The sequence below is a fragment of the Trachypithecus francoisi genome, unplaced genomic scaffold (genome assembly GCF_009764315.1).
Source record: "Trachypithecus francoisi isolate TF-2019V2 unplaced genomic scaffold, Tfra_2.0 Lachesis_group12, whole genome shotgun sequence".
Classification (NCBI taxonomy): Eukaryota; Metazoa; Chordata; class Mammalia; order Primates; family Cercopithecidae; genus Trachypithecus; species Trachypithecus francoisi.
In genome coordinates this window covers 96,544,941-96,568,682 of record NW_022681457.1, presented here as the reverse complement: position 1 = coordinate 96,568,682, position 23,742 = coordinate 96,544,941, and the positions used below count along the sequence as shown (strand labels likewise).

The following is a 23,742-nucleotide window of genomic DNA, read 5'->3' as shown; positions in this document are numbered from 1 at the left end:
GCAGTGAGCTGAGCAACAGAGAGGCTCTGAAAAATACCTTTTTGGGACAACTAGTAAAATCTGAATGGGGTCTGAGGATTATATAGTAACAATGTATTTAGAGAGGCCCTGAGAAAGATTTTTTTGGGACAATTAGTAAAATATGAATGGGGTCTGATGATTTACAAAGTAACAATGTTTCAATGTTCATTTACTGATTTTGATAGTTTATATTGTGGTTCAGTAAGAGGATAGTTGTAGAAAAATCACATTAAAGTATATCAGGGTGATGGACCATCATTCTAACAATTTATTCTCAAAGAGTTCAAGGAAAAGTCTTCATATTGTATTTGAAATCTGTTAATCTGAGATTGTTTCAAAATGAAAAAATTCTTGAAAAATTACTCTTCAAAAAACAGAAAATCGATGAACCTTGAAAATATCATGCTAAGTGAAATAGGCCAGACATAAAGTAACAAATACAGTATGATTCCACTTATATGGGTTTCCTGGAAGAGGCAAATTCATAGACAAAGTAGATAGAGTAGAGGTTACCAGGGGTCAGGGAGAAAATGAGGAGTTACTGTTTAGCAGATACAAAGTTTCTGGTTGGGGTGACGAAAAATTTCTGAATATGAACAGTGGTGATGGTTACACAACACTGTGAATGTACTCAATGCCACTAAATTGTAAAACTAAAAATAATTTAAATGGTAATTTATTTTTTTTTTTTTGGAGACAGTATTGTTCTGTCGCCCAGGTTGGAAGTGCAGTAGCGCAATCTCGGCTCACTGCAATCTCGGCTCACTGCAATCTCCACCTCCTGGGTTTAAGTGATTCTTGGGCCTTAGCCTCCCAAGTAGCTGAGATTACAAGCATGCAACACCCTTCCCAGCTAATTTTTGTATTATTTTTGTAGAGACGGGGTTCCGCCATGTTGGCCAGGCTGGTCTCGAACTCCTGGCCTCAAAGGATCCTCCCACCTCGGCCTCCCAAAGTGCTGAGATTACAGGCGTGAGCCACCACACCTGGCTAAAACGGCAAATTTTATGTTATGTATATTTTTCCACAATAAACAAAAGTGAGGGGAGTTTTTTCTAAGTGCCTAATAATTGTTTCTATTATTTAACAGATACAAAAATAATCGCTTCAAAATTATTTGTAAACGTGAACAATAAAAAGTAGTTTAGGGAGTCTCTCTGAACCTATTCTGGTTCAGAGGGCTGCCTGTTAAAAAAATTTTTTAAAGAGCCAGGCGTGATGGCTCACGCCTGTAATTGCAACACTTTGGGAGGCCGAGGTAGACAGATCACAAGGTCAGGAGTTTGAGAAAAGCCTGGCCAATATGGTGAAACTCCATCTCTACTAAAAATACAAAAATTAGCCAGGCGTGGTGGCACATGCCTGTAGTCCCAGCTACTCAGGAGGCTGAGGCAGGAGAATCGCTTGAACCCAGGAGGCAGAGGTTGCAGTGAGCCGAGATTGCGCCACTGCACTCCAGCCTTGGCAACAGAGTGAGACGCCATCTCAAAAAAAAAAAAATCTAGAAAGAAATAAACTAGCTAAACTATTCCACAATAAAGAAATGATTAAATAGGCCGGGCGCGGTGGCTCAAGCCTGTAATCCCAGCACTTAGGGAGGCCGAGACGGGTGGATCACGAGGTCAGGAGATCGAGACCATCCTGGTCTACACGGTGAAACCCCGTCTCTACTAAAAAAAAAAAAAATACAAAAAACTAGCCGGGCGAGATGGCGGGCGCCGGTAGTCCCAGCTACTCAGGAGGCTGAGGCAGGAGAATGGCGTAAACCCGGGAGGCGGAGCTTGCAGTGAGCCGAGATTGTGCCACTGCACTCCAGCCTGGGCGACAGAGCTAGACTCCGTCTCAAAAAAAAAAAAAAAAAAAAAGAAATGATTAAATAAATTATACAGAAATTTTTTTTACCCCCCAGGCTATTATTTTATAACCAGTTCATAAATAGTTTCTTGGGGGATGATATATTACTTACACATCTACCATGTAGTAAAAATGTATGTATATGTGTGTGTATCCAACTACTTCATCGGAGGGATTCCCGTGGTTTGGAATTGCTGGGGCCAAGTTTATGCAAAAATCTACATTTTTGAGTAAACTCCTCATGTCTAGAGTAACTTTCCTGAGTATCTGAGAACTCTTCATTTCCTAAAGTTGTACAAACATCAGATATCAATATTTGTAAGCATTGATAATGTAATTTATAATGAAATTGCTTTCTCAATGATCAGTATTAACTATATGTCATCTTCATATAGCCTTATAACTCATTTGTGCTATTCCATTTTCCTCTGTTCCTTTTATTTTCACTTCCCGTGTAATGTCAGTCTCTTTGTACTGATTTCTGAAGAGTTCATTTATGATTAAAGATGTTAATATTAAATAAATAAAAAATAAAAAAATAAAAACAACAAAAATAAATAAATAAAGATGTTAATATTTTGTCAAGAATTGCAAAAAATAAAAAGAAAAATTAATTTTTCTTTTTTTTTTTGGCCAGGCAGCAGCTCACACCTATAATCCTAGCACTTTGGGAGGCCGCGACAGGTGAATCACCTGAGCTCAGGAGTTCGAGACCAACCTGGACAATATGGCGAAACCCCGTCTCTACTAAAAATACAAAAATTAGTCGGGCATGATGGCAGGCACCTGTAATCCCAGCTACTTGGGAGGCTGAGGCAGGAGAATCACTTGAATCTGGGAGGTGGAGTTGCAGTGAGCCAAGATCGCATCATTATACTCCAGCCTAGGTGACAGAGTGAGGCTTCATCTCAAAAAAAAAAGCATTTAAAACAGCACTGAGGCTGCACATGGTGGCAAATGGCTGTAATCCCAGCACTTTGGGAGCCCAAGGTGGGCAAATCATTTGAGCCCAGGAGTTCAAGGGTGCAGTGAGCCATGACTGCACCACAGCACTCCAGCCTGGGTGACAATGAGACCCTGTCTCAAAAAAAATAAAATAAAATAAAATAAAACCATATTGAGCTGAGCCAGGCGTGGTGCCATAAGCCTGTAGTCCCATCTACTCCAAAGGCTGAGCAGGTCAAGGAGATCACCTAAGCCCACGAGTTCTAAGCCAGCCTGGGCAACATAATGAGGTCCCATCTTTTTAAAAAAAAAAAAAAAAAAAAAAAGGACTAAGTGTATGATGCTCCTTGTTTTTAAGCAAACCAGTTGAGTGTAAACATGAGTGGCTGTTTCTCTTAGGTGGGATTATACATGATTATTCTTGGTTTCTGTACATTTACAACAAATATGATTTACTTTTATAACCAGGAAAAGTTTAAAGTTATAAAATTAAGAAAATCAAAAAGTATATTCACTTATCTAAAATCCTGTGATCTTTGTTTTGTTGTTGTTGGGTTTTTGGTATTTATTATAGTGAAACAGAAAAGTTTTAACAAGTAGTTTAAATCAAGAATCCTAGGCCAGGAGCGGTGTCTCACGCCTGTAATTCCAGCACTTTGGGAGGCTGAGGCGGGCGGATCACAAGGTCAGGAGTTCGAGACCAGCCTGGCCAACATGGTGAAACCCTGTCTCTACTAAAAATACAAATATTAGCCAGGCACAGTCAGGGGGCACCTGTAATCCCACCTACTTGGGAGGCTGAGGCAGGAGAATTGCTTGAACCCAGGAGGAGGAGGTTGCAGTAAGTCAAGATCGCGCCACTGCACTCCAGCGTGGGGGACAGAGCACGACTCCGTCTCAAAAAAAAGAAAAAAAAAAAGAATCCTAAATTTATCAGAGTTAGCCACGCTTTCACATCTGAAATTAAATCCTTATATATTTGGGTTGCTAAAAGATGATGAAAGGTATGTGACCATCTCACCTTTCTTAACATGCTGCCTCTCCAGTTCTGCTCAGTAAAACCAACCAAGTTTAAAGACAATCTACATACAGGTTACGTACCCCTAAATGCAAAATTGCAAAATCCAAAACGCTCCAAAATCTGAAACTTTTTGAGAGTCAATTGATGCTCAAAGAAAATGCTCATTAACATTCTGAATTTTCTAATTCGGGATGCTTCAACCAGTAAGTGAGTAGAATGGATGTATATATTCCAAAATCCCCCAAAAATCCAAAATCCAAAAAACTTCTGGTCCCAAGCATTTTGGATAAGGAACACTCAATTTTGTACTATACAGATTCCATCACTTTACTCCACCATTTTTCTCAATCCTAACTATGATATAAATTAGGTATGTATTCTGATGTAGGTATGCCTGCAGCTATGCAAATATCCTCCATTACAGAGGTCCTAGCAACACCAGTCAGCTTACCTCAAATGGGTTCAAATTGAAGTAAGAGGAACCAGGACGGGTCAGTCTTTCAATCTGATTTTTCGATGTTAGAACCGAGTCTCTTTTCTCTATTTGTTTCACCTAAAATTATGAGGATTAAAAACTTCATTAATAGAATTCAATAACAAACTGAATTGTTTAACACAATGTTCACTGATATGTTCAACAAACACTTATTTGTGTGTTTACCATGTGCAAGACATTTTGATAAACGCTTTGAGAAATTAAAACTACCATTTGTTGAATTTTAATATAAAAACCTTACATGTATTTATTAATCTCAACAACCCTATGTGGTAGATACTGCTATTGTACCTATTTGACAGATAAGAATACTGAGGCTTAGAGAAGATAACTGACTTGTTCCCAATTACCCAACTTGTAAGCCAGAATTTTAAACCCAACAGTTTGACCCCACAGCAGGCATCAAGAGGATTCAAAGATAAATAAGTCACAGCCTTTAAAGAATTTCTACTTTAATGACAGAAGATGTGCTTATGTGTGGTTATACTTCATTTACAGCTTTTAATTTTAAGGAAAAAAAAAAAAATAGGCTGGGTGCAGTGGCTCATGTCTGTAATCCCAGCACTTTGGGAGGCCAGGGTGGGCAGATCACGAGGTCAGGAGATGGAGTCCATCCTGGCCAACATGGTGAAACCCCATCTCTACTAAAACTACAAAATATTAGCCGGGCGTGATGGCATGGCCTGTAGTCCCAGATACTCGGGAGGCTGAGGCAGGAGAATTGCTTGAACCCCAGGGACAGGGGTTGCAGGGAGCTGAGATCATACCACTGGACTCCAGCAGCCTGGGCGACACCGCGAGACTCCATCTCAAAAAAAAAAAAGAGATTTCTCTGTGGGGGAAAAAAAAGAAAAAAAAAATTTAAAGAGCAAAAAAAGGAAAAATACAATCACAGTAAGACATAAACTATGAGCAGCATTTAAAACTGTTGATGGGAGGGAACAAATAACTCCACCACCTAATTCTAATAGTGTTAGGAAAAATCCCTGACTTGGCCAGGCGCAGTAGCTGTCACCTGTAATCCCAGCATTGTGGGAGGCTGAGGTGGGTGGATTGCTTGAGCTCAGGAGTTTGAGACAAGCCTGGGCAACACGGCGAAACCCCGTCTCTATTTTTAATTTTAAAAAAAAGAAAGAAAAAAGAAAAATCCCTGACCTGAAGACAATGCCAGGGAGAACAAGCACCAGGCAGTCCCAGGAAAACATTCTTGGTGTCACTGTCAGAGTTGGAATGCTAGTTGGAATGAATCTCTGGTATGCTATATGTCATCTTTATTCCTATGGCCAAACAAGGTTGGAAAGAATTTCATTAACATAAAAAGTCATTCCTTCTAGACATCTTCCCTCTTTACTCTATGAAAACAGGATTTTTTTTCCTCTCTTGTTCATTACCATATCCCCAACACCTAAATAGCACACTAGTACATTTCAAATGTTCAATAAACATCTGTTAAATGAATGAGGCCAGTGTGGTGGCTTATGCCCGTAATCCCAGCACTTTGGGAATCTGAGGCAGGAGGATCACTTGAGCGCAGGAATTCAAGACCAACCTGAGCAACACAGCAAGACCCTGTCTCTATTTTTTAAAAAAATGACTGAAGCCTTTTTTCTGGCGGTGACGACCTACCCACACAAGAACATGCCTCTCACAAAGGATCTCCTTCATCCCTCCCCAGAAGAGAAGAGGAAACACAAGAAGAAACGCCTGGTGCAGAGCCCCAATTCCTACTTCATGGATGTGAAATGCCCAGGATGCTACAAAATCACCGTAGTCTTCAGCCACGCACAAACGGTAGTTTTGTGTGTTGGCTGTTCCACTGTCCTCTGCCAGCCTACAGGAGGAAAAGCAAGCCTTACAGAAGGATGTTCCTTTAGGAGGAAGCAGCACTAAAAGCACTCGGATTCAAGATGAGTGGGAAACCATCTCAATAAACACATTTTGGATTAAAAAAAAAAAATGACTGAAGCATCCTTCCTATTTTTTCCCATCCAATTCAAACAAAGATTGCTATTTGGTTTTTTGTTTGTTTTTGTTTTTTTGAGAAGGGGTCTTGCTCTGTCACCCAGGGTACTGCAGTGACAGAAGACAGATCATGGCTCACTGCAACCTCCACCTCCCGGGCTCAAGTGATCCTCCAATCCTCCCACCTCAGCCGTCAGAGCAGCTGAGACTACAGGTAGCGCCTGCCAGGTGTCTAAACCTAAATTTAGTACTTTGGAGAAACTACTATGTAACAAGCACTGTTACAAATGCAAGAAATAAAAGATGAATGTGATACGGTCCTTAACCCTGAATAGCTCACAGCCCGCTGGGGGGCAACTCCACATCTCAAACCCATGCCAACCTAGAGATCCCATCTTCTGCCTTGTTGAACCCTGAGAAAGATGCTTCCGCTTTATTTTTATTTTTATTTTTTATTTTTTATTTTTTTATTCTTTTCCGCTTTTTTTTATGAAACGCTTTCTTATACAATAACTTTAGTACTCATGAAAATGTTTATTTTAAAATTAATTCTCTTGTCAAGCACAGTGGCTCACGCCTGTAATCCCAACACTTTGGGAGGCCAAGGCGGGAGGATTGCTTGAGCCCGGGAGTTTAAGACCAGCCTGGGCAACACAGAAAGATCCTGTCACTACAAAGAAATACAAAAATCAGCCAGGCATGGTGGCACGAGCTTGTAGTCCCAGCTACTGATGTGGGAGAATCACTTGAGCCCAGGAGGCAGAGGTTATGCACTCCAGCTTGGGCAAGAGTGAGACTCTGTCTCAAAATAAATAAATAAAGAGTATGAGGCAAGTCTGGGCAACACGGTGAAATCCCCGTCTCTACCAAAAATACAAAAATTAGCCAAGCGTGGTGGCAGGCACCTGTAATCCCAGCTACTTGGGAGGCTGAGGCGGCAGAATCGCTTGAACCCCAGAGGCGGAGGTTGCAGTGGGCCAAGATCATGCCACGGCACTCCAGGCCTGGGCGACAAGAGCAAAACTCCGTCTCAAAAAAAAAAAAGAAGAAGAAGAAGAATTCAATCCCAGTCCAGTCAGGTTAAATGTCTTCCAAGAATTTTTATTTTATTATTTTAGACGGAGTCTCGCTCTGTCGCCCAGGTTGGAGTGCAGTGGCGCTATCTCGGCTCACTGCAAGCTCCGCCTCCCGGGTTCACGCCAGTCTCCTGCCTCAGCCTCCCAAGTAGCTGGGACTACAGGCATCCGCCACCACGCCGGGCTAATTTTTTGTATTTTTAGTAGAGACGGGGTTTCACCGAGGTCTCAATCTCCTGTCCTCGTGATCTGCCCGTCTCGGCCTCCCAAAGTGCTGGGATTGCAGGCGTGAGCCACCGCGCCCGCCAAGAATTTTTTTTTTTCTACCCTTTTTTTTTCTTCTTTTTAAAGAGACAGGGCCTCACTCTGTCGCCAAGGATGGAGTGCAGTGGTCTGATCATAGGTCACTGCAGCCTCGAGCTTTTGGGTTCCTCCCGCCTGGGCCTCCCAAAGTGCTGGGATTACAGATGTGAGCCACTGTGCCCAGCCTCTTGCAATAATTTAATCTGAGATTCTGACTCAGAGAGTGTCTCCCTCTGTCGCCAAGGATGGAGTGCAGTGGTCCGATCATAGCTCACTGCAGCCTCAAGCTTCAGGGTTCCTCCCGCCTGTGTCTCCCAAAGTGCTGGAATTACAGATGTGAGCCACTGTGCCCAGCCCCTTGCAAGAATTTAATTTGAGATTCTGACTCCAAAAGGCATGCTTTTATTTCATTTATTCATTCATTCACTCAACAAATATTTACTGAGCATCCACTAAATACTAGGCGCTGGAGATGCGATAGTAAAGGAGGCTCAGAACAAGCCCAGTGCTGTCCTAGCATACCACCAAGCAAGCTGTAACCTACTGTAAGGCCCAAAACTATTTCACCTCCCTAAACCTCAGGTTCGTCATCTATAAAGGGGGGGTAATATAATGCCTAACTGGCATGATACACAGTGACTGGCGTTAGTGAATGGCAGAAACAACCACTAAAACAACTCATTACAGAGGACTAAGAAACGTCTTGGGGGACAAGAAGGCTAAGTCACTCCCAGGAAGGGCCCAGCCTCTGCCAGCCCCCGACTCCGCGGACTTGGGGCACTCTGCCCGCGCGCCCGCACTACGTTGGACACACTCGCCACCTCCCTCGATAGGTCGAACACCATCCCCTCTTTCGTTGCCCAGGGGATCTCCCAGCAGCTATCAGTGGGAGACGCTTACACACCCCCAGACCCCCGCCACCCCGAAGACTGGACTGAAGGAATCGCCCAACGGTCCAGGCCAGGCGGCCACTGCCTTTGTCCACTGGGAAAGCAGATCTGGGAGAGGTCGCCCCGGTGCCACTATTCCTCCTCACTCTGTGTTCACCTCACTGTAGAAGGTCATGAAGGCTTCCTCGGTGCTGCCTCCGCTGCCCGAAGTCCCGCTTTCTCCTGAAGCCGCCATTTCCCCGGCCCAGCCACCACGTGACCCGTCTGCGCAGGCGTCGCCCCACGTGATTCTTACAGGTCCGCCCCTCTAGCCCCGCCTCCCGTCTGAGAGGTTCTTAAAGGGCTCGCAGCCCAGCCACGCACTTTAAACGTAGGTGGGCTTTTTAACATTTAAATGAGGCCGGGCGCGGTGGCTCAGCCTGTAATCCCAGCACTTTGGGAGGCCGAGACGGGCGGATCACGAGGTCAGGAGATGGTAGACCATCCTGGCTAACACGGTGAAACCCCGTCTCTACTAAAAATACAAAAACTAGCCGGGCGAGGTGGCGGGCGCCTTGTAGTCCCAGCTACTCGGAAGGCTGAGCCAGGAGAATGGCGTAAACCTGGGAGACGGAGCTTGCAGTGAGCTGAGATCCGGCCACCGCACTCCAGTCCGGGCGACAGAGCGAGACTCCGCCTCAAAAAAAAAAAAAACATTTAAATGAATTACACATAACATATAATTAACCACTTTAAAGTAAATTATTTGCTTAATTTATTGTTGTTAGGTAAAAAATAATAAAAAGTGAATAATTCAGTAAGTTTATTTATTTATTTATTTTTGAGACAGGATCTCTGTGGTCCAGGTTGGAGTCGAGTGGTGCAATCACAGCTCACCGCAGCCTCGACCTCCCAAGCTCAAGCGATTCTCTCACTTCAGCCTTAAGTAGCTGGGACTGCAGGCACGCACCACCATGCCCGGCTAATTTTATGTACTTTTGTAGAGACCGGGTCTTGCCATGTTGCCCAGGCCTCCGGATGAACGGGAATTACAGGCATGAGCCACTGCGCTCAGTGGTCTTTAGAATATTCACAATGTTCTGCAACCACCATGTCTATCTGGTTCCAAAATAGTTTCATCACCTCAAAAGGAGACTTAGTACCAAGGTTTTTTTGTTTTGTTTTGTTTTTGTTTGTTTTTTGTTTTGAGACGGAGTCTCACTCTGTCACCCAGGCTGGAGTGCAGTGGCGCGATCTTGGCTCACTGCAACCTCTGCCTCCGGGTTCCAGTGATTCTCCTGCTTTAGCTTCGCAAGTAGCTGGGATTACAGACACACACCACCATGCCTGGCTAATTTTTATATTTTTAGTAGAGACGGATTTTCACCATGTTGGTCAGGATGGTCTATGATCTCCTGACGTCGTAATCCGCTCGCCTTGGCCTCCCAAAGTGCTGGGATTACAGGCGTGAGCCACCGCGCCTGGCCAAGGAGACCTAGTACCTATTAAGCAGTTACTCCCTATTCGCCCCCTCTCCCCAGTCCCTGAAAACAAGTAATCTGTGTTTTATCTATATGGATTTACCTATTCCGGATATTTCACGTAAATGGAATTAAACAAAATACCAGGCAGGGCTGCTATTTTCTTAACTAAAATATGAACAATAAAGCCAGTTTTACTATTTCATACAAAACAAAGAAGGTTTGTTTTGTTTTGTTTTTTTGAGACAGAGTCTTGCTCTGTTGCCCAGGCTGGAGTGCAGTGGCATGATCTTGGCTCACTGCAGCCTCCACCTCCCAGGTTCAAGTGGTTCTCCTGCCTCAACCTCCTGAGTAGCTGAGATTACAGGCACGTGTCACCACACCCAGCTAATTTTTGTATTTTTAGTAGAGATGGGGTTAGTCAGGCTGGTCTCGAACTCCTGACCTCGTGATCCACTCGCCTCGGCCTCCCAAAGTGCTGGGATTACAGGTATGAGCCACCACACCCAGCCCCAAAGAAGGTATTTTTATAATCATCAATCAGGTAGATAATCTGGCCCAATTCTCTCATCTAAAAAAGAAGAAACAGAGAAGAGAAAATGACTTAGAGAAGAGCTATAAACTTCATGAAAGTAAAAACTACTATTGTCTTGTTCACATTCATTAGATGGATGAAGGGAGGTCAAGGTTAAGCTTTCCCTAGACAGAATCCTACTTATCCTTTTTTTTTTTTTTTTTTTTTTTGAGACACTTTCCCTCTTGTTGCCCAGGCTGGAGTGCAATGGCTTGATCTTGGCTCACTGCAACCTCAGCCTCCCGGGTTCAAGCATTCTCCTGCCTCAGCCTACCCAGTAGCTGGGATTACAGGCATATGCCACTGCTCCCAGCTAAATTTATTTTTTATTTGTATTTATTTATTTATTATTTATTTATTTTTGTGACAGTTTCTCTCTTGTTGATCAGGCTGGAGTGCAATGGCGTGATCTTGGCTCACTGCAATCTCTGCCTCCCAGGTTCAAGCGATTCTCCTGCCTCAGCCTCCCGAGTAGCTGAGATTACAGATATGTGCCACCATGCCCGGCTAATTTTTTGTATTTTGTTTTAGTAGAGGTGGGGTTTCTCCATGTTGGTCAGGCTGGTCTCGAACTCCCAACTTCAGATGATCTGCCCGCCTCGGCCTCCCAAAGTGCTGGGATTACAAGTGTGAGCCACCGTGCCCAGCCTGCTCTTTTCTACTGCATTGCACCACATTGCCAAAAGTGCAGTTATTAAGCCCATTCAACAATATGTTGTTAACAAAAAAAAAAAAAAAAACTAAAATATTTTTAAAAGGTTTATTCTGAGCCAATATGAGTAACCATAGCTTGGGGAAACACAGTCTTAAGAGGTCCTAGGAAATTGTGCCTGAGGTGGTCAAGTTATAATTTGGGTTTTCTTTTTTTTTTTGAGACGGAGTCTCACTTTGTCACCAGGCTGGAGTGCAGTGGCACGATATCGGCTCGCTGCAACCTCCGCGTCCCAGGTTCAAGATATTCTCCTGCACATGCCACCACACACAGCTAATTTTTGTATTTTTAGTAGAGATGGAGTTATACCGTGTTGGCCAGGATGGTCTCAATCTCTTGACCTCGGGATCTGCCCGCCTTGCCCTCCCAAAGTGCGGGGATTACAGACATGAGCCACCACGTCCCACCTATAATTTGGTTTTTCTTGAGGGTTGTTTTTGTTTTGAGACAGAATCTTGCTCTGTTACCCAGCAGGCTGGAGCGCAGTGGTGCCATCATAGCTTATTATCATCTTGAACTCCTAGGCCCAAGATATCCTCCCAAGTAGCTAGGATTACAAAGCATGTACCACCATGCCAGGCTAATTTTGGGGGGAAAAGGGGCTAGAGATGATGTCTCACTATGTCACCCAGGGTGGTCTCAAACTCCTGGCGTCAAGTGATCCTCCTGCCTTGGCCTCCCAAAATACTGGGATAACAGGCATGAGCCACCGAGCCCAGCCCACAGTTTGGTTTCATATGTTTCAGGGAGATAGGAGTTACAGACAAAGACATAAACAAATACATGAAAGGTATACATTGGTTTGGCCCCAAAAGGCAGGATACCTTGAAGCACGGGATCAGAGGTTATAGGTGGATTCAGAGATTCTTTAATTTGCAATTGGTTAAAGGAGTAAAGTTTAGTCTAAGAATTTGGAGTCAGCGGGCGGGGCGCAGTGCCTGTAATCCCAGCACTTTGGGAGGCCAAAGTGGACAGATCACAAAGTCAAGAGATTGAAACCAGCCTGGCCAACATGGTGAAACCCCTTCTCTAATAAAAATACAAAAATTAGCCGGGCGTGGTGCCGTGGGCCTGTAGTCCCAGCTACTTGGGAGGCTGAGGCAGGAGAATCACTGACCTGGGAGGCCTAGGTTGCAGTAAGCGGAGATTGTGCCACTGCACTCCAGCCGGGCGACAGAGCAAGACTCTGTCTCAAAACAAAAAGAAGAAGAAGAAGAAAAGAAAAAAATTGGAGTCAGCAGAAAGAAATGTTTAAGATGTTTAAGACAAGGAAGTCTGTTAGCCAATACATTGGGTTGGAGTGACCTCTAAAGGTGTGTGACTTAACTGTCATGTGACATAGCCTTAAGTCCTGTTTATAATTTGGTACCTTATTTGCACAAAGAGTGCATTTTTAAACTTATGCTCTTTATTTCAACATTAATGCTGGTCAGTTGTTGTGCTTAAACACCAAAAGGGAGGGGACACAACAAGATGTGCTTCTGACTTCCCTTACTGTCATGGCTGGAAATTCGGTTTTTTTGGTTTTGTTTGGGGTTTTGTTTTGTTTTGTTTTGTTTTTGAGACAGTCTCACTCTGTTGCCCAGGCTGGAGTGTGGTGGCACGATCTCGGCTCACTACAAGCTCTGCCTCCCGGGTTGCAGTGATTCTCCTGCCTCAGCCTCCCAAGTAGCTGGGACTACAGGAACGTGCCACCACGCCTGGCTAATGTTTATTTTTTAGTAGAAACAGGGTTTCACCATATTGGCCAGGCTGGTCTCGAACTCCTGACCTTGTGATCCACCCACCTCGGCCTCCCAAAGTGCTGGGATTACCGGCGTAAGCCACCGCACCCAGCCCAGTTTTTTTGTTTTTTGGTTTTTTTGAGACGAGTCTCACTCTGTCGCCCAGGCTGGAGTGCAGTGGTGGCGGGATCTTGGCTCACTGCAACCTCCGCCTCCCGAGTTCAGGCCGATTCTCCTGTCTCAGCCTCCTGAGTAGCCGCGATTACAGGCGCATGCCACCACACCCGGCTGATACTTGTTTTTTTAAGTAGAGACGAGGTTTCCCCATGTTAGCCAGGCTGGTCTCGAACTCCAGACCTCAGGTGATCCACCCACCTCGGCCTCCCAAAGTATTGGGATTACAGGCGTGAACCACCGCGCCCGGCCAGAACACTGACACTTCTCATAACAAATGAACGCGATTTATGTGTATCTAAGCCGCAGCACATTGGACGTCGGTATCACGGACATCAGCATCCTGGACACAGCTCCCAAACCCCAAATTCCCCCCATTTTATTGATGCTAGCAGGCCAGGGAAGGGAAAACTTCCTTTGGGCTTTGAATATTAACGACTTTAGGGTTGAAATCGTGGGTTGGAGGTGAATGCCACGCCTCATTCTGATGGGTCCAAGAGCCGAAATTTCGGCTTCTAGCACTCTCCTCACCCAGCTCTCCAAACTCCTCCATCATTCCTCTTTCCAGTCCTTTGGCCCTGAGCCCTTGCTAGTTGGCTAATAATAAACCCGTCTCTTGCTCGGGATTCGCTGTGAGCTCCGGGAAGCCCGCCTCCGCTCTCCCGTGATTCGCTACTCCTGTGTTCATCCGCCACTCCGTCGACCAGATTGGGTGCTTGGCAGTCCCCGCGCCATTAGCGCGTAACGAGGTACAGCTTGCTGCGGCAGAGACGCCAGAGGTGCAGCTCCAGCAGCAATGGCAGTAACGGCGTTGGTGGCGCGGACGTGGCTTGGCGTGTGGGGCGTGAGGACCATGCAAGCCCGAGGCTTCGGCTCGGATCAGGTACGTTGCGGCAGTGTCCGCTGCTCCAGCCCCGAGGGCGGATCCCATCTTCGCTTCCCTACTTTTATCTGTGTCCCTGTCTCTCTGCAGTCCGATAATATCGACCGGGGCGCGGGCTCCATCCGGGAAGCCGGTGGGGCCTTCGGAAAGAGAGAGCAGGCTGAAGAGGAACGATATTTCCGGTGAGGCTCACCGGGTCCCAAGTCCAGCCCTAGAGCTCCCAGGGCCTTCCAATCCTTAAACTGCCAGTCGCCCCACCCGTTCCTTGGTGCCTTGGGCGCCCCATCCCCCAACAGAACTCCCGGGCCCCAATCAGGTATACCCTAACCCTTGATGTCCCAAGTTGCCACTTATAGGGCACTCCCAGTTCCCTGCACAACAGTTTCAGGCCCCCAAACCATTTCTACCGGCGGGTCTCCAAAACATCCCACGGCTCAACTCCTCCTTTATCATTACCATCTCCCGCGTGGAGTTCTCCTCGGGTCGTGCGAAACACCCCCAGATTCTTCGCACAGTATCTAGATCCGACCGTCTTAACATTTGTCTCCCAGCCTGACTCCCTTGGCCCTCACCCACCTGTCACCCCCTCTACGCTCTCCTTCCTCCCCAGCACGCCTTAGCTTTGCAAGCCTGCATGCATTCAGGCTTCTCAGGTGTTTCTAGACCCCCGACTCCGCAAGAGTGAGGATCATGGGAGCTACTTAGGGTTGGACTACACCATCTCCTAAAGGCTTTTGCCCTACTCAGCCTAGCCTAGATCTGTAGATTTCCCTCTCCTGCTTAGGAGTATGGAGTGGGCTGGACCTCCCTTTGCCAGCCCTGACTTATCTTTAACTGACTTCTGTCCACTCTGGAGAGCAGTGAGGAATTAATCTTGCTTTTGCTTGTCCTTTGGCCTTTCACTTCTGCCTTCTGTTGAGAATTATCACCATGACACCTGCCATACCGTATAGAGAGCCAAGGTACAGCTGTTAGAGACTATCTAATTGATCCCCTTCATTTTGTAGTTAAGGAAAACTGAGGCCTAAAAGTGGCCAAACCAACATTGTAATCCAGTCCCTTCTTGGTACCTAAATTGAACTGCCAAATACTGCCCATGCAGGAGACCTTTTATTGGCCTACAGTGGGCCATTTATTTCTATAGGCAAAGAAAGCTCTAGACAGATTGGAATAGGAAATGGATATTTGCCTTTTAACCACACCCCTTTGTCCCCATTTTGTTCCTTTTTTTTTTTTTTTTTTCCCTAAAGGGGAGTCAAGTTCCCTGGGTTGTTGTTCCCCTCATAAGGTATTAGGGACTTGTGTCACGTCTCTCTGGAGTTTTCTATTTTAAAGAGGAATCTGAAAGCAATAAGATCTTAATGATGGAATTTAAGCCACTAGCACCAGTGAAATCATTTGGTCTTCTTAAGATGGCTACACCTCAATTTAAGATGGGGTATTCTTTCACTAGTTGAGGAGTAGAAGAGGATGACCAGCCAGACTCCCATGGAACTGGGACTCCTATTCCTTGCTTAGACATTACGGGTTATGCTTAGAGATCTCTTTGGGTGAAGGATTGAAATTAAACCCTGAACCACCGTGTCCTTGTAGAACACAGAGTAGAGAACAACTGGCAGCTTTGAAAAAACACCATGAAGAAGAAATCGTTCATCATAAGAAGGAGATTGAGCGTCTGCAGAAAGAAATTGAGCGGCATAAACAGAAGATCAAAACGCTAAAGCATGATGATTAAGTGCACACAGTTCCCCATAGAATGGCACATGTCACTGCCCACTTCTGTGTAGACATGGTTCTGGTTTAATTAATATTTGTCTGTGTGCTACCAACAGATTATAATAAATTGTCATCAGTGAACTGTGTTTGATGCCTTCTTCTATCTGGAAGAGATAGACGGAAAGACACTAATGGACTGCTGAAATGGATTAGAGGGGTCCCTGCATCCAGGAGCCCTCAGAAACGCACAGTGTGATAAGTGCTATGAAACATCACGAGTTGGGGGGATAGGTATGACACAGACAAGGTACCCCTCCCAGTCTAATTAGAAGTGTTCAGAGAAAGCGTCTTGAAGGATAAATCCCAATCTAAAGCATAAAGATCAGGAGGAGCCTGGAGATCCGAAGGAGTCATTGCTTCAAAAGATACAACTGGGCCAGGCGCAGTGGCTCACGCCTGTAATCCCAACACTTTGGGAGGCCAAGGTGGATGGATCATCTGAGGTCAGGAGTTCAAGACCAGCCTGGCCAAAACAGTAAAACCCCGTCTCTACTAAAAATACAAAAATTAGCCAGGTGTGGTGGCGCGCACCTGTAGTCCTAGCTATTCAGGAGGCTGAGGCAGGAAAATCAGTTGAACCTGGGAGGTGTAGGTTGCAGTGAGCTGAGACTGTGCCACTGCACTCCAGTCTGGGTGACAAAATGAGACTCTGTCTCAAAAAAAAAAAAATACAATTGAAAGTACCATCAGTTAAAACAGCATTTTGCATGTTTAAAATAGTTTAGAGGACACCTAATATGAGCTAGTCATCCATGTTCTAATTTTGTAGATTGAGAGAACTGGAATTAGAAATCATGTGATTTATACAGTCACTCAGCACCTTGGCAGTAAGACTTGTGTCCAGGTTTTTTGACTCCTAAACCAAGTCTGTTATTAGCAGAAAATCAGAATTATTTCTTAGGTTATATTTTGCTTTGCCAAGTATGTTTTTGTTTCAAATTAGACTTGAGGGCCTAGTATAACTAAATTATTATACAAACTAGTTGTGTAACTCCTCTAGGCAAAAAAATGTAAGGTGACATTTGGGCCATTAGCAAAACATTTTCAGTTCACCAGTTCAGTAGAGTATTTGCCGGGGATTGTAATGAGTTATTTGTTCTAAGACCCTATCTATCTCACAGGGCCCTCTAGGGCCATTGAGTGATAGAAGCTTGGAGAAGTCGCATTGACCTTGTCCGTACAGACAAAACACTAGATGATTTGACCTGCCCATGAAACTGAACACAGCCAGGTGTGGTGGTGTGTGCCTGTAGTTCAGCTACTTGGCAGTCTGAGGCAAGACGACTGCTTGAGCCCAGGAGTTCCAGACATGCCTGGGCAGCGTTTTAACCCCATCTCTTTTTAAAAAGGAAAAAAAAAAAAAAAAGAAACTCTAAACTTTGAATTATAATGATTGTAATGTTGCTGAATCTCAGTACTTACTGAAGCCTCAGTAGTGCCTTGCAAGTGGCCAGCAACAAAATAACCTGAAAAGATGAAGTTCAAAAAACAATCATACTAAATCAAATGCCTTTTATTTTAACATTATTAACAGTACAACACTTGAAAAGTTTAAAAATTGGAAACAAGTATTAGCAAACATCCTTCATTTTGCATATTTGTAACCAGAAAAACAACGTATACAAAATCCCCTAATTTGTACATGATAGTGTTTTTTTGACTTATAATCAACAATTCCCTTACTAAGAGTGATGTTCCTGAATTGTTTCCTCAGTAAAGTTGTACCATAGGCTGGGCACGATGGCTCATGCCTATCATCCCAGCACTTTGAGAGGCTGAGGTGGGCAGATCACCTGAGGTCAGGAGTTCAAGACCAGCCTGGCCAACATGGCAAAACACCATCTCTACTAAAAATACAAAAATCAGCTGGGTGTGGTGGTGGGCACCTGTAATCCCCGCTGCTAGGGAGGCTGAGGCAGGAGAATCACGAACCTGAGAGGCAGAGGTTGCAGTGAGCTGAGATTGTGCCACTGTACTCCAGCCTGGGAGACAGAGTGAGACTCCATCTCAACAACCAAAAAAAGATTAAATAGGCTAATTTAAATATATCTGAACTTTGTGAAAATGGTAACTCATGGACTTTTTGTTATGATATACCTGTAGTTAATTTTTCTGTCATGCTGCAGTAAAAGCAAGATGTAAATACTGAGTAATGTCACAAACATGTTTGAATCCTAAAAGAATTTATGTGACATGAGCCAGTAACCACAGAAAAAATAGCACAGGTCATAGGTGGTTCTTAGAATCAGGATAATTTGGAAAGTACTGCAGCAGTGGTTCCATAAGCCAGCAGTGTCAGCATCACCTGGGAACTTGTTAGAAATGCAAATTCTCAGCAGGGCATGGTGGCTCATGCCTGTAATCCCAGCACTGTGGGAGGCCAAGGTGGATGGGTCACAAGGTCAGGAGTTGGAGACCAGCCTGGCCAATATGGTAAAAACCTGTATCTACTAAAAATCCAAAAATTAACTAGGCATGGTGGCGGGCACCTGTAGTCCCAGCTACTTGGGAGGCTGAGGCAGAAGAATCGCTTGAACCTGGGAGGTGAAGGTTGCAGTGAGTGAAGATCACGCCATTGCACTCCAGTCTGGGCAACAGAGCGAGACTCCGTCTGAAAAAAAAAAAAAAAAGAAATGCAAATTATCAGGCCCCACCACAAACCTGCGGAAACTGGGGGGTTTGACTCAGCAATCCTTTAACAAGCCCTCCAGTTGGTCCTGTTACGTATGCACCGAAGTTTGACAATAATTGTAGTACAGGTAGTTTCTCATGGAATCTGCTGGCATTTTTGGGTAAACACTTTTATAAAGACAGATTATTAGGTATAATAAAAGTAACTATATATGTTTAATGTAGATCATAATATGATTGTGACTTTAGAATTTAGAAATAAATGGTTCTTGTATGGAGCTTGTTAACATTTGAGAACATAGCATTACACAGAATATAATTTGGGAAATACTTCACTTGTATATTTATTGCCTTAGTCAAAATTCTTTTTGTCCTCCACCTCCCACTGCTTCACTTGACTAGCCTAAAAAAATAAAAAATAAAATCCCCTTTGTTTACATGTAACAGAAACCAGCAATGGTTGTCTAAAGGGGAAGAAAAAGAGTAATTTACTGTGGGAAATGGGGGCTATTGTCTCACAGAATCTCAAGAAGACTTCAGCAAACTAGACTCAGGAAAGAAAGGGACCGCAGTAGTCAGAGGAGTTCTGTGAACTACAGGATCAGCTCTGTCTAAGAAACTTCCAAACCCTCTGTGTCAGAATCGTGCTGTCTGGGCTGGGTGCAGTGGCTCCCCCTCTAATCCCAGCACTTTGGGAGGCCGAAGCAGATGGATCACTTGAGCCCAGGAGCTTAAGACCAGCCTGGGCAACACGACCAAACCCCGTCTCTGCAGAAAAAAAAAAAAAAAAAAAAAAGCCAGGAATGGTGGTGCAGGCCTGCAGTCCTAGCTACCTGGGAGGCTGAGGCTGAAGTGAGCCATGATCACGGCACTGTACTCCAGCCTGGGCAACAGAGTGAGACCCTGTTTCCAAAAAAAAAAGAATCACTGGGGTGCTTTTTATATTTATATATATATATATATTTGAAAGAGTTCTATAGGATTTTATGCAGTGAAGTTATTTAACAATCGCAGAATTAATGGAGCACTTTAAAATTATTTGCTCATTAAATCTCATATTTTTAGCAAATAAATCCATTCCATTAGTTTAATTTTATAACCAAAGTAACCGAAGCAGGGAATTGTGAAACAACTTTCACAAGGTCGTATGATCAGGTTTGCGCTGATCAAGGCCTTCACTTCAGTACTCTTGCTCCTACAACCTTTTTTTTTTTTTTTTTTGAGACGGAGTCTCGCTCTGTCGCCCAGGCTGGAGCGAGCGCAGTGGCCAGATCTCAGCTCACTGCAAGCTCCGCCTCCCGGGTTTACGCCATTCTCCTGCCTCAGCCTCCTGAGTAGCTGGGACTACAGGCACCCACCACCTCGCCCGGCTAGTTTTTTGTATTTTTTTTTTTTAGTAGAGACGGGGTTTCACCGTGTTAGCCAGGATGGTCTCGATCTCCTGACCTCGTGATCCGCCCGTCTCGGCCTCCCAAAGTGCTGGGATTACAGGCTTGAGCCACCACGCCCGGCCACTCCTACAGCCTTGAGTTACAGTTCCAATCCAGTGCTTTAGCTGCCTATTAGCTCCCTCCTCGATGTGGGGAAGTGGAAGGTATATGGCTACCAGGGGATGGGTGGTAAAGGCAAGGGCTCCTGGAAGTAAATATAGAAGTGCCAGTGGTTGGTGTTGGCATTAGCTTTTTGGCTGTGACATAAACCCCATCAGCATGTCCGTGCATGCCTAGATGATGCAAACACATGTTTGCAATAGAGCCTAGTTTGAGATTTTCATGACAGTAAGTTTAAAGTTGTAGTTCTCAGGCCGGGCGCAATGTCTCACGTGTATAATACCAGCACTTTGGAAGACCAAGGCAGGCGGATCACCTGAGGTCAGGAGTTTGAGAGCAACCTAGCCAGTGTGGTGAAACCCCATCTCTACTAAAAATACAAGAATTAGCCAGGCATGGTGGCACACACCTGTCCAGCTACTTGGGAGACTGAGACAAGAGAATCACTTGAACCCGGGAGGTGGAGGTTGCAGTGAGCCGAGATTGCACCACTGCATTCCAGCCTGGGCGACAGGGAGACTCCAACTCAAAAACAAGTAAAATAAAATAAAATAATAAAGTTGTAGTTCTCAGCACAGGTGGCACATTGATATATGTGGAGAGCTTTAAAACCTCTTCTGCAGCTGAGCGCGGTGGCTTACGCCTGTAATCCCAGCACTTAAGGAGGCTGAGGCGGGCGGATCACGCGGTCAAGAGTTCGAGACCATCTTGGCTAACATGGAGAAACCCCCGTCTCTACTAAAAATACAAAAATTAGCCAGGCATGGTGGCACGCGCCTGTAGTCCCAGCTACTCAGGAGGCTGAGGCAGGAGAATTGTTTAAACCTGGGAGGCAGAGGTTGCAGTGAGCCAAGATCATGCCACTGCATTCCAGCCTGGGAGACAGAGTGAGACTCTGTCTCAAAAACAAAACAAAAAACAAAAACCTCTTCTGCTTCCCAGAAATGTAAAAAATAAACAAAACCTCGAGAGCAACTAAATCCAAATCTCCAAGAGTGAGGCCTGGGCATTGGTGTGAACATACTTTGTTTCATAGTGCTTCATTTTATTGAGCTTCACAAATACTGCCTTTTATAAAATTGAAGGTTTGTGGCAGCCTTACATCGAGCAAGTCTATTGGTGCCATTTTTCTAACATTATATGCTCACTTCATGCCTCAATGTCATATTTTGGCAATTCACTCAATATTTCAGACTTTCCCCCTATTATCTATTAGGGTGATTTGTGATCAGTGATTTTTGATGTTACTTTTGTAATTGTTTTGGGGTCATGAACTTAATCGATAAATGTTTTTGTGTTCTGACTGTGGCACCAACCTGCCACTTCCCTGTCTCTCTCCCTCTCCTTGGGCCTTCTTATTCCCTGAGACACAACAGTATTAGGCTAATTAATAACCCAACAACAGGCTCTAAGTGTTTAGATGAAAGGAGTCATTTGTCTCCCTCTTTTTTTTGTGCTGTCACTTCTAAGTCAAAACCTAGAAATGAATAAGCATAGTGAGGAAGGCATGTTGAAAGCAGAACTAGGCCAGGCACAGTGGCTCATGCCTGTAATCCCTGCACTTTGGGAGGCCAAGGCAGGAGGATCACTTGAGACTAGGAGTTTGAGACCAGCCTGGGCAACAGAGCGAGACTTTGTCTCTACTAAAAAAAAAGAAAAAAAAAAAAGGCCAGGCGCGGTGGCTCAAGCCTGTAATCCCAGCACTTTGGGAGGCTGAAGCGGGCGGATCACGAGATCAGGAGATCGAGATCATCCTGGCTAACACAGTGAAACCCCGTCTCCACTAAAAGTACAAAAACATCAGCTGGGCGTGGTAGTGGGCGCCTATAGTCCCAGCTACTCGGGGAGGCTGAGGCAGGAGAACGGCGTGAACCTGGGAAGCGAAGCTGGCACTGAGCCGAGATCACGCCACCACTGCCCTCCAGCCTGGGCCACAGAGCGAGACTCTGTCTCACAAAAAAAGAAAAAAGAAAAGAAAAGAAAGAAAGAAAAACGAAAGCAGAAACAGGCCAAAAGCTAGGCCTCTTGCACCAGTCAAGTTGTGAATACAAAGAAAAAGTTCTTGAAGGACATTAAAAGTGCTGTTCCAGTGAACATACAAATGATAAGAAAGCAAAACAACCTTATTGCTGATACGGAGAAAGTTTGAGTTATCTGGATAGATGATCAAGCCAGCCACAACATTCCGTTAAGGCAAAACCGAATATGGAGAAAAGCCCTAAATCTCTTCAATTCTAAGAAGGCTAAGAGAGGTGAGGAGGCTGCACAAGAAAAGTCTGAAGCTGACCAGGTACAGTGGCTCACGCCTGTAATGCCAATACTTCAGGAGACTAAGGCGGGAGGATCCCTTGAGCTCAGGAGTTCAGTCATGCCACTGCACTCCAGCCTTTATTGTAGTAGCGTTTTTAATGCTACACGAATGATAAGAAAGCAAAACAACCTTATTGCTGATAGGAAGAAAGTTTGAGTGATCTCAGACTTTGATAAAAGATCAAACCATCCACAATATTCCCTTAAGCCAAAACCTAACCCTGAGCTCAACCGAAACACCTGCCTCAGTCTCCCAAAGTGTTGGGATTACAGGTGTGAGCCTGTAATTTTTAACTTTTTTTTTTTTTGAGACGGAGTTTCACTCTTGTTGCCCAGGCTGGAGTGCAATGGTGCAATCTCGGCTCACTGCAACCTCTGCCTCCCAAGTTCAAGTGATTCTCTTGCCTCAGCCTCCCAAGTAGCTAGGATTACAGACATGCGCCAACACGCCCGGCTAATTTTGTATTTTCAGTAGAGACGGGGTTTCTTCATGTTGGTCAGGCTGTTCTTGAACTCTTGACCTCAAGTGATCCTCCTGCCTCAGCCTCGCAAAGTGCTGCAATTACAGGCGTAAGCCACCGCACCCGGCCTAAAAAAAATTTATTACTTTTTTTTTTGAAACGGAGTCTCAGTCTCGGCTCACTGCAAGCTCCGCCTCCCGGGTTCATGCCATTCTCCACCTCAGCCTCCCTGGTAGCTAGGACTACAGGCGCCTGGCACCACGCCCGGCTAATTTTTTTTGTAGTAGAGACGGAGTTTCACCGTGTTAGCCAGGATGGTCTCTATCTCCTGACCTCGTGATCCGCCCGCCTCGGCCTCTCAAAGTGCTGGGATTACAGGCATGAGCCACTGCGCCCGGCCTTAAAAAAATTTTTTTAAGTAGCTGGACATGATGGCACTCATATGTGGTCCCAGCTACTCCAGAGGCTGAGGCAAGAGTATAACCTGAGCCCAGAAGTTTGAGGTTACAGTAAACTATGATTGCACAACTGCGCACCAGCCTAGGCAACAAAGCAAGAACCTGTCTAAAATAAGAAATAAAAGAACAGCAAAGTGACCAGTATAGCTGGAGCAGAGTGAGCAAGGGGGAGAGACATAGGAAATAAGGGGCAAGAGGTGTATGTGAAGCTGCACACCCTGTAGCAAAATTTCTACTTCCGGACATTCCATTCCATTTGGTTTGATCCAATTGGCTGACTTTGGCCTGGTCTTATCAAGAAAAATAAATGCCTCAAGTTAATGAGTGAAGAAGCAAATGTGTTAGTTAAAAGAGGCTGGATATTGAGATAAGAAATGCTGGTTGTAAGCCTCATTCTGCCACTGCCTTACACTTTTACCTGAGGAAGTGTGTGTGTGAGCAAGGGTGAGCAAGAGTGGAAG

General features: G+C 44.9%; 3 protein-coding genes across 4 annotated transcripts in view; 2 read left to right on the top strand and 1 right to left on the bottom strand.

Moving 5' to 3' along the window:
- The window catches only part of LOC117093014 (dnaJ homolog subfamily C member 8), a 30,300-nt gene extending 21,370 nt beyond the window's left edge, over positions 1–8,930 (bottom strand). The window contains exons 1-3 of one of the 2 annotated variants that reach the window (XR_004441001.1): positions 8,726–8,834; positions 5,493–5,614; positions 4,293–4,394 (exon numbers count right to left, since the gene is read on the bottom strand). Coding sequence is in view for 1 of the 2 variants with exons in the window: in XM_033227528.1 (XP_033083419.1) it covers positions 4,293–4,394; positions 8,726–8,803 (180 nt within the window). In the remaining variant the exon portion in view is untranslated. Of the gene's footprint in view, positions 1–4,292; positions 4,395–5,492; positions 5,615–8,725 lie in introns of both variants that reach the window. The other variant, XM_033227528.1, reaches the window with a different exon arrangement.
- LOC117093015 (40S ribosomal protein S27-like) lies at positions 5,959–6,232 on the top strand. The gene has a single exon (XM_033227529.1). It carries the CDS (start codon positions 5,976–5,978, stop codon positions 6,225–6,227), a length of 252 nt encoding a protein of 83 aa, XP_033083420.1. The 5' UTR covers positions 5,959–5,975; the 3' UTR covers positions 6,228–6,232.
- Positions 8,931–13,897: 4,967 nt separating the features above from the next.
- Positions 13,898–15,953, top strand: ATP5IF1 (ATP synthase inhibitory factor subunit 1). The gene is made up of 3 exons (XM_033227527.1): positions 13,898–14,095; positions 14,186–14,277; positions 15,689–15,953. The coding sequence occupies exons 1-3, from the start codon at positions 14,009–14,011 to the stop codon at positions 15,828–15,830; spliced, it is 321 nt and encodes a 106-aa protein (XP_033083418.1). The 5' UTR covers positions 13,898–14,008; the 3' UTR covers positions 15,831–15,953.
- The last annotated feature ends 7,789 nt before the right edge of the window (positions 15,954–23,742 follow it).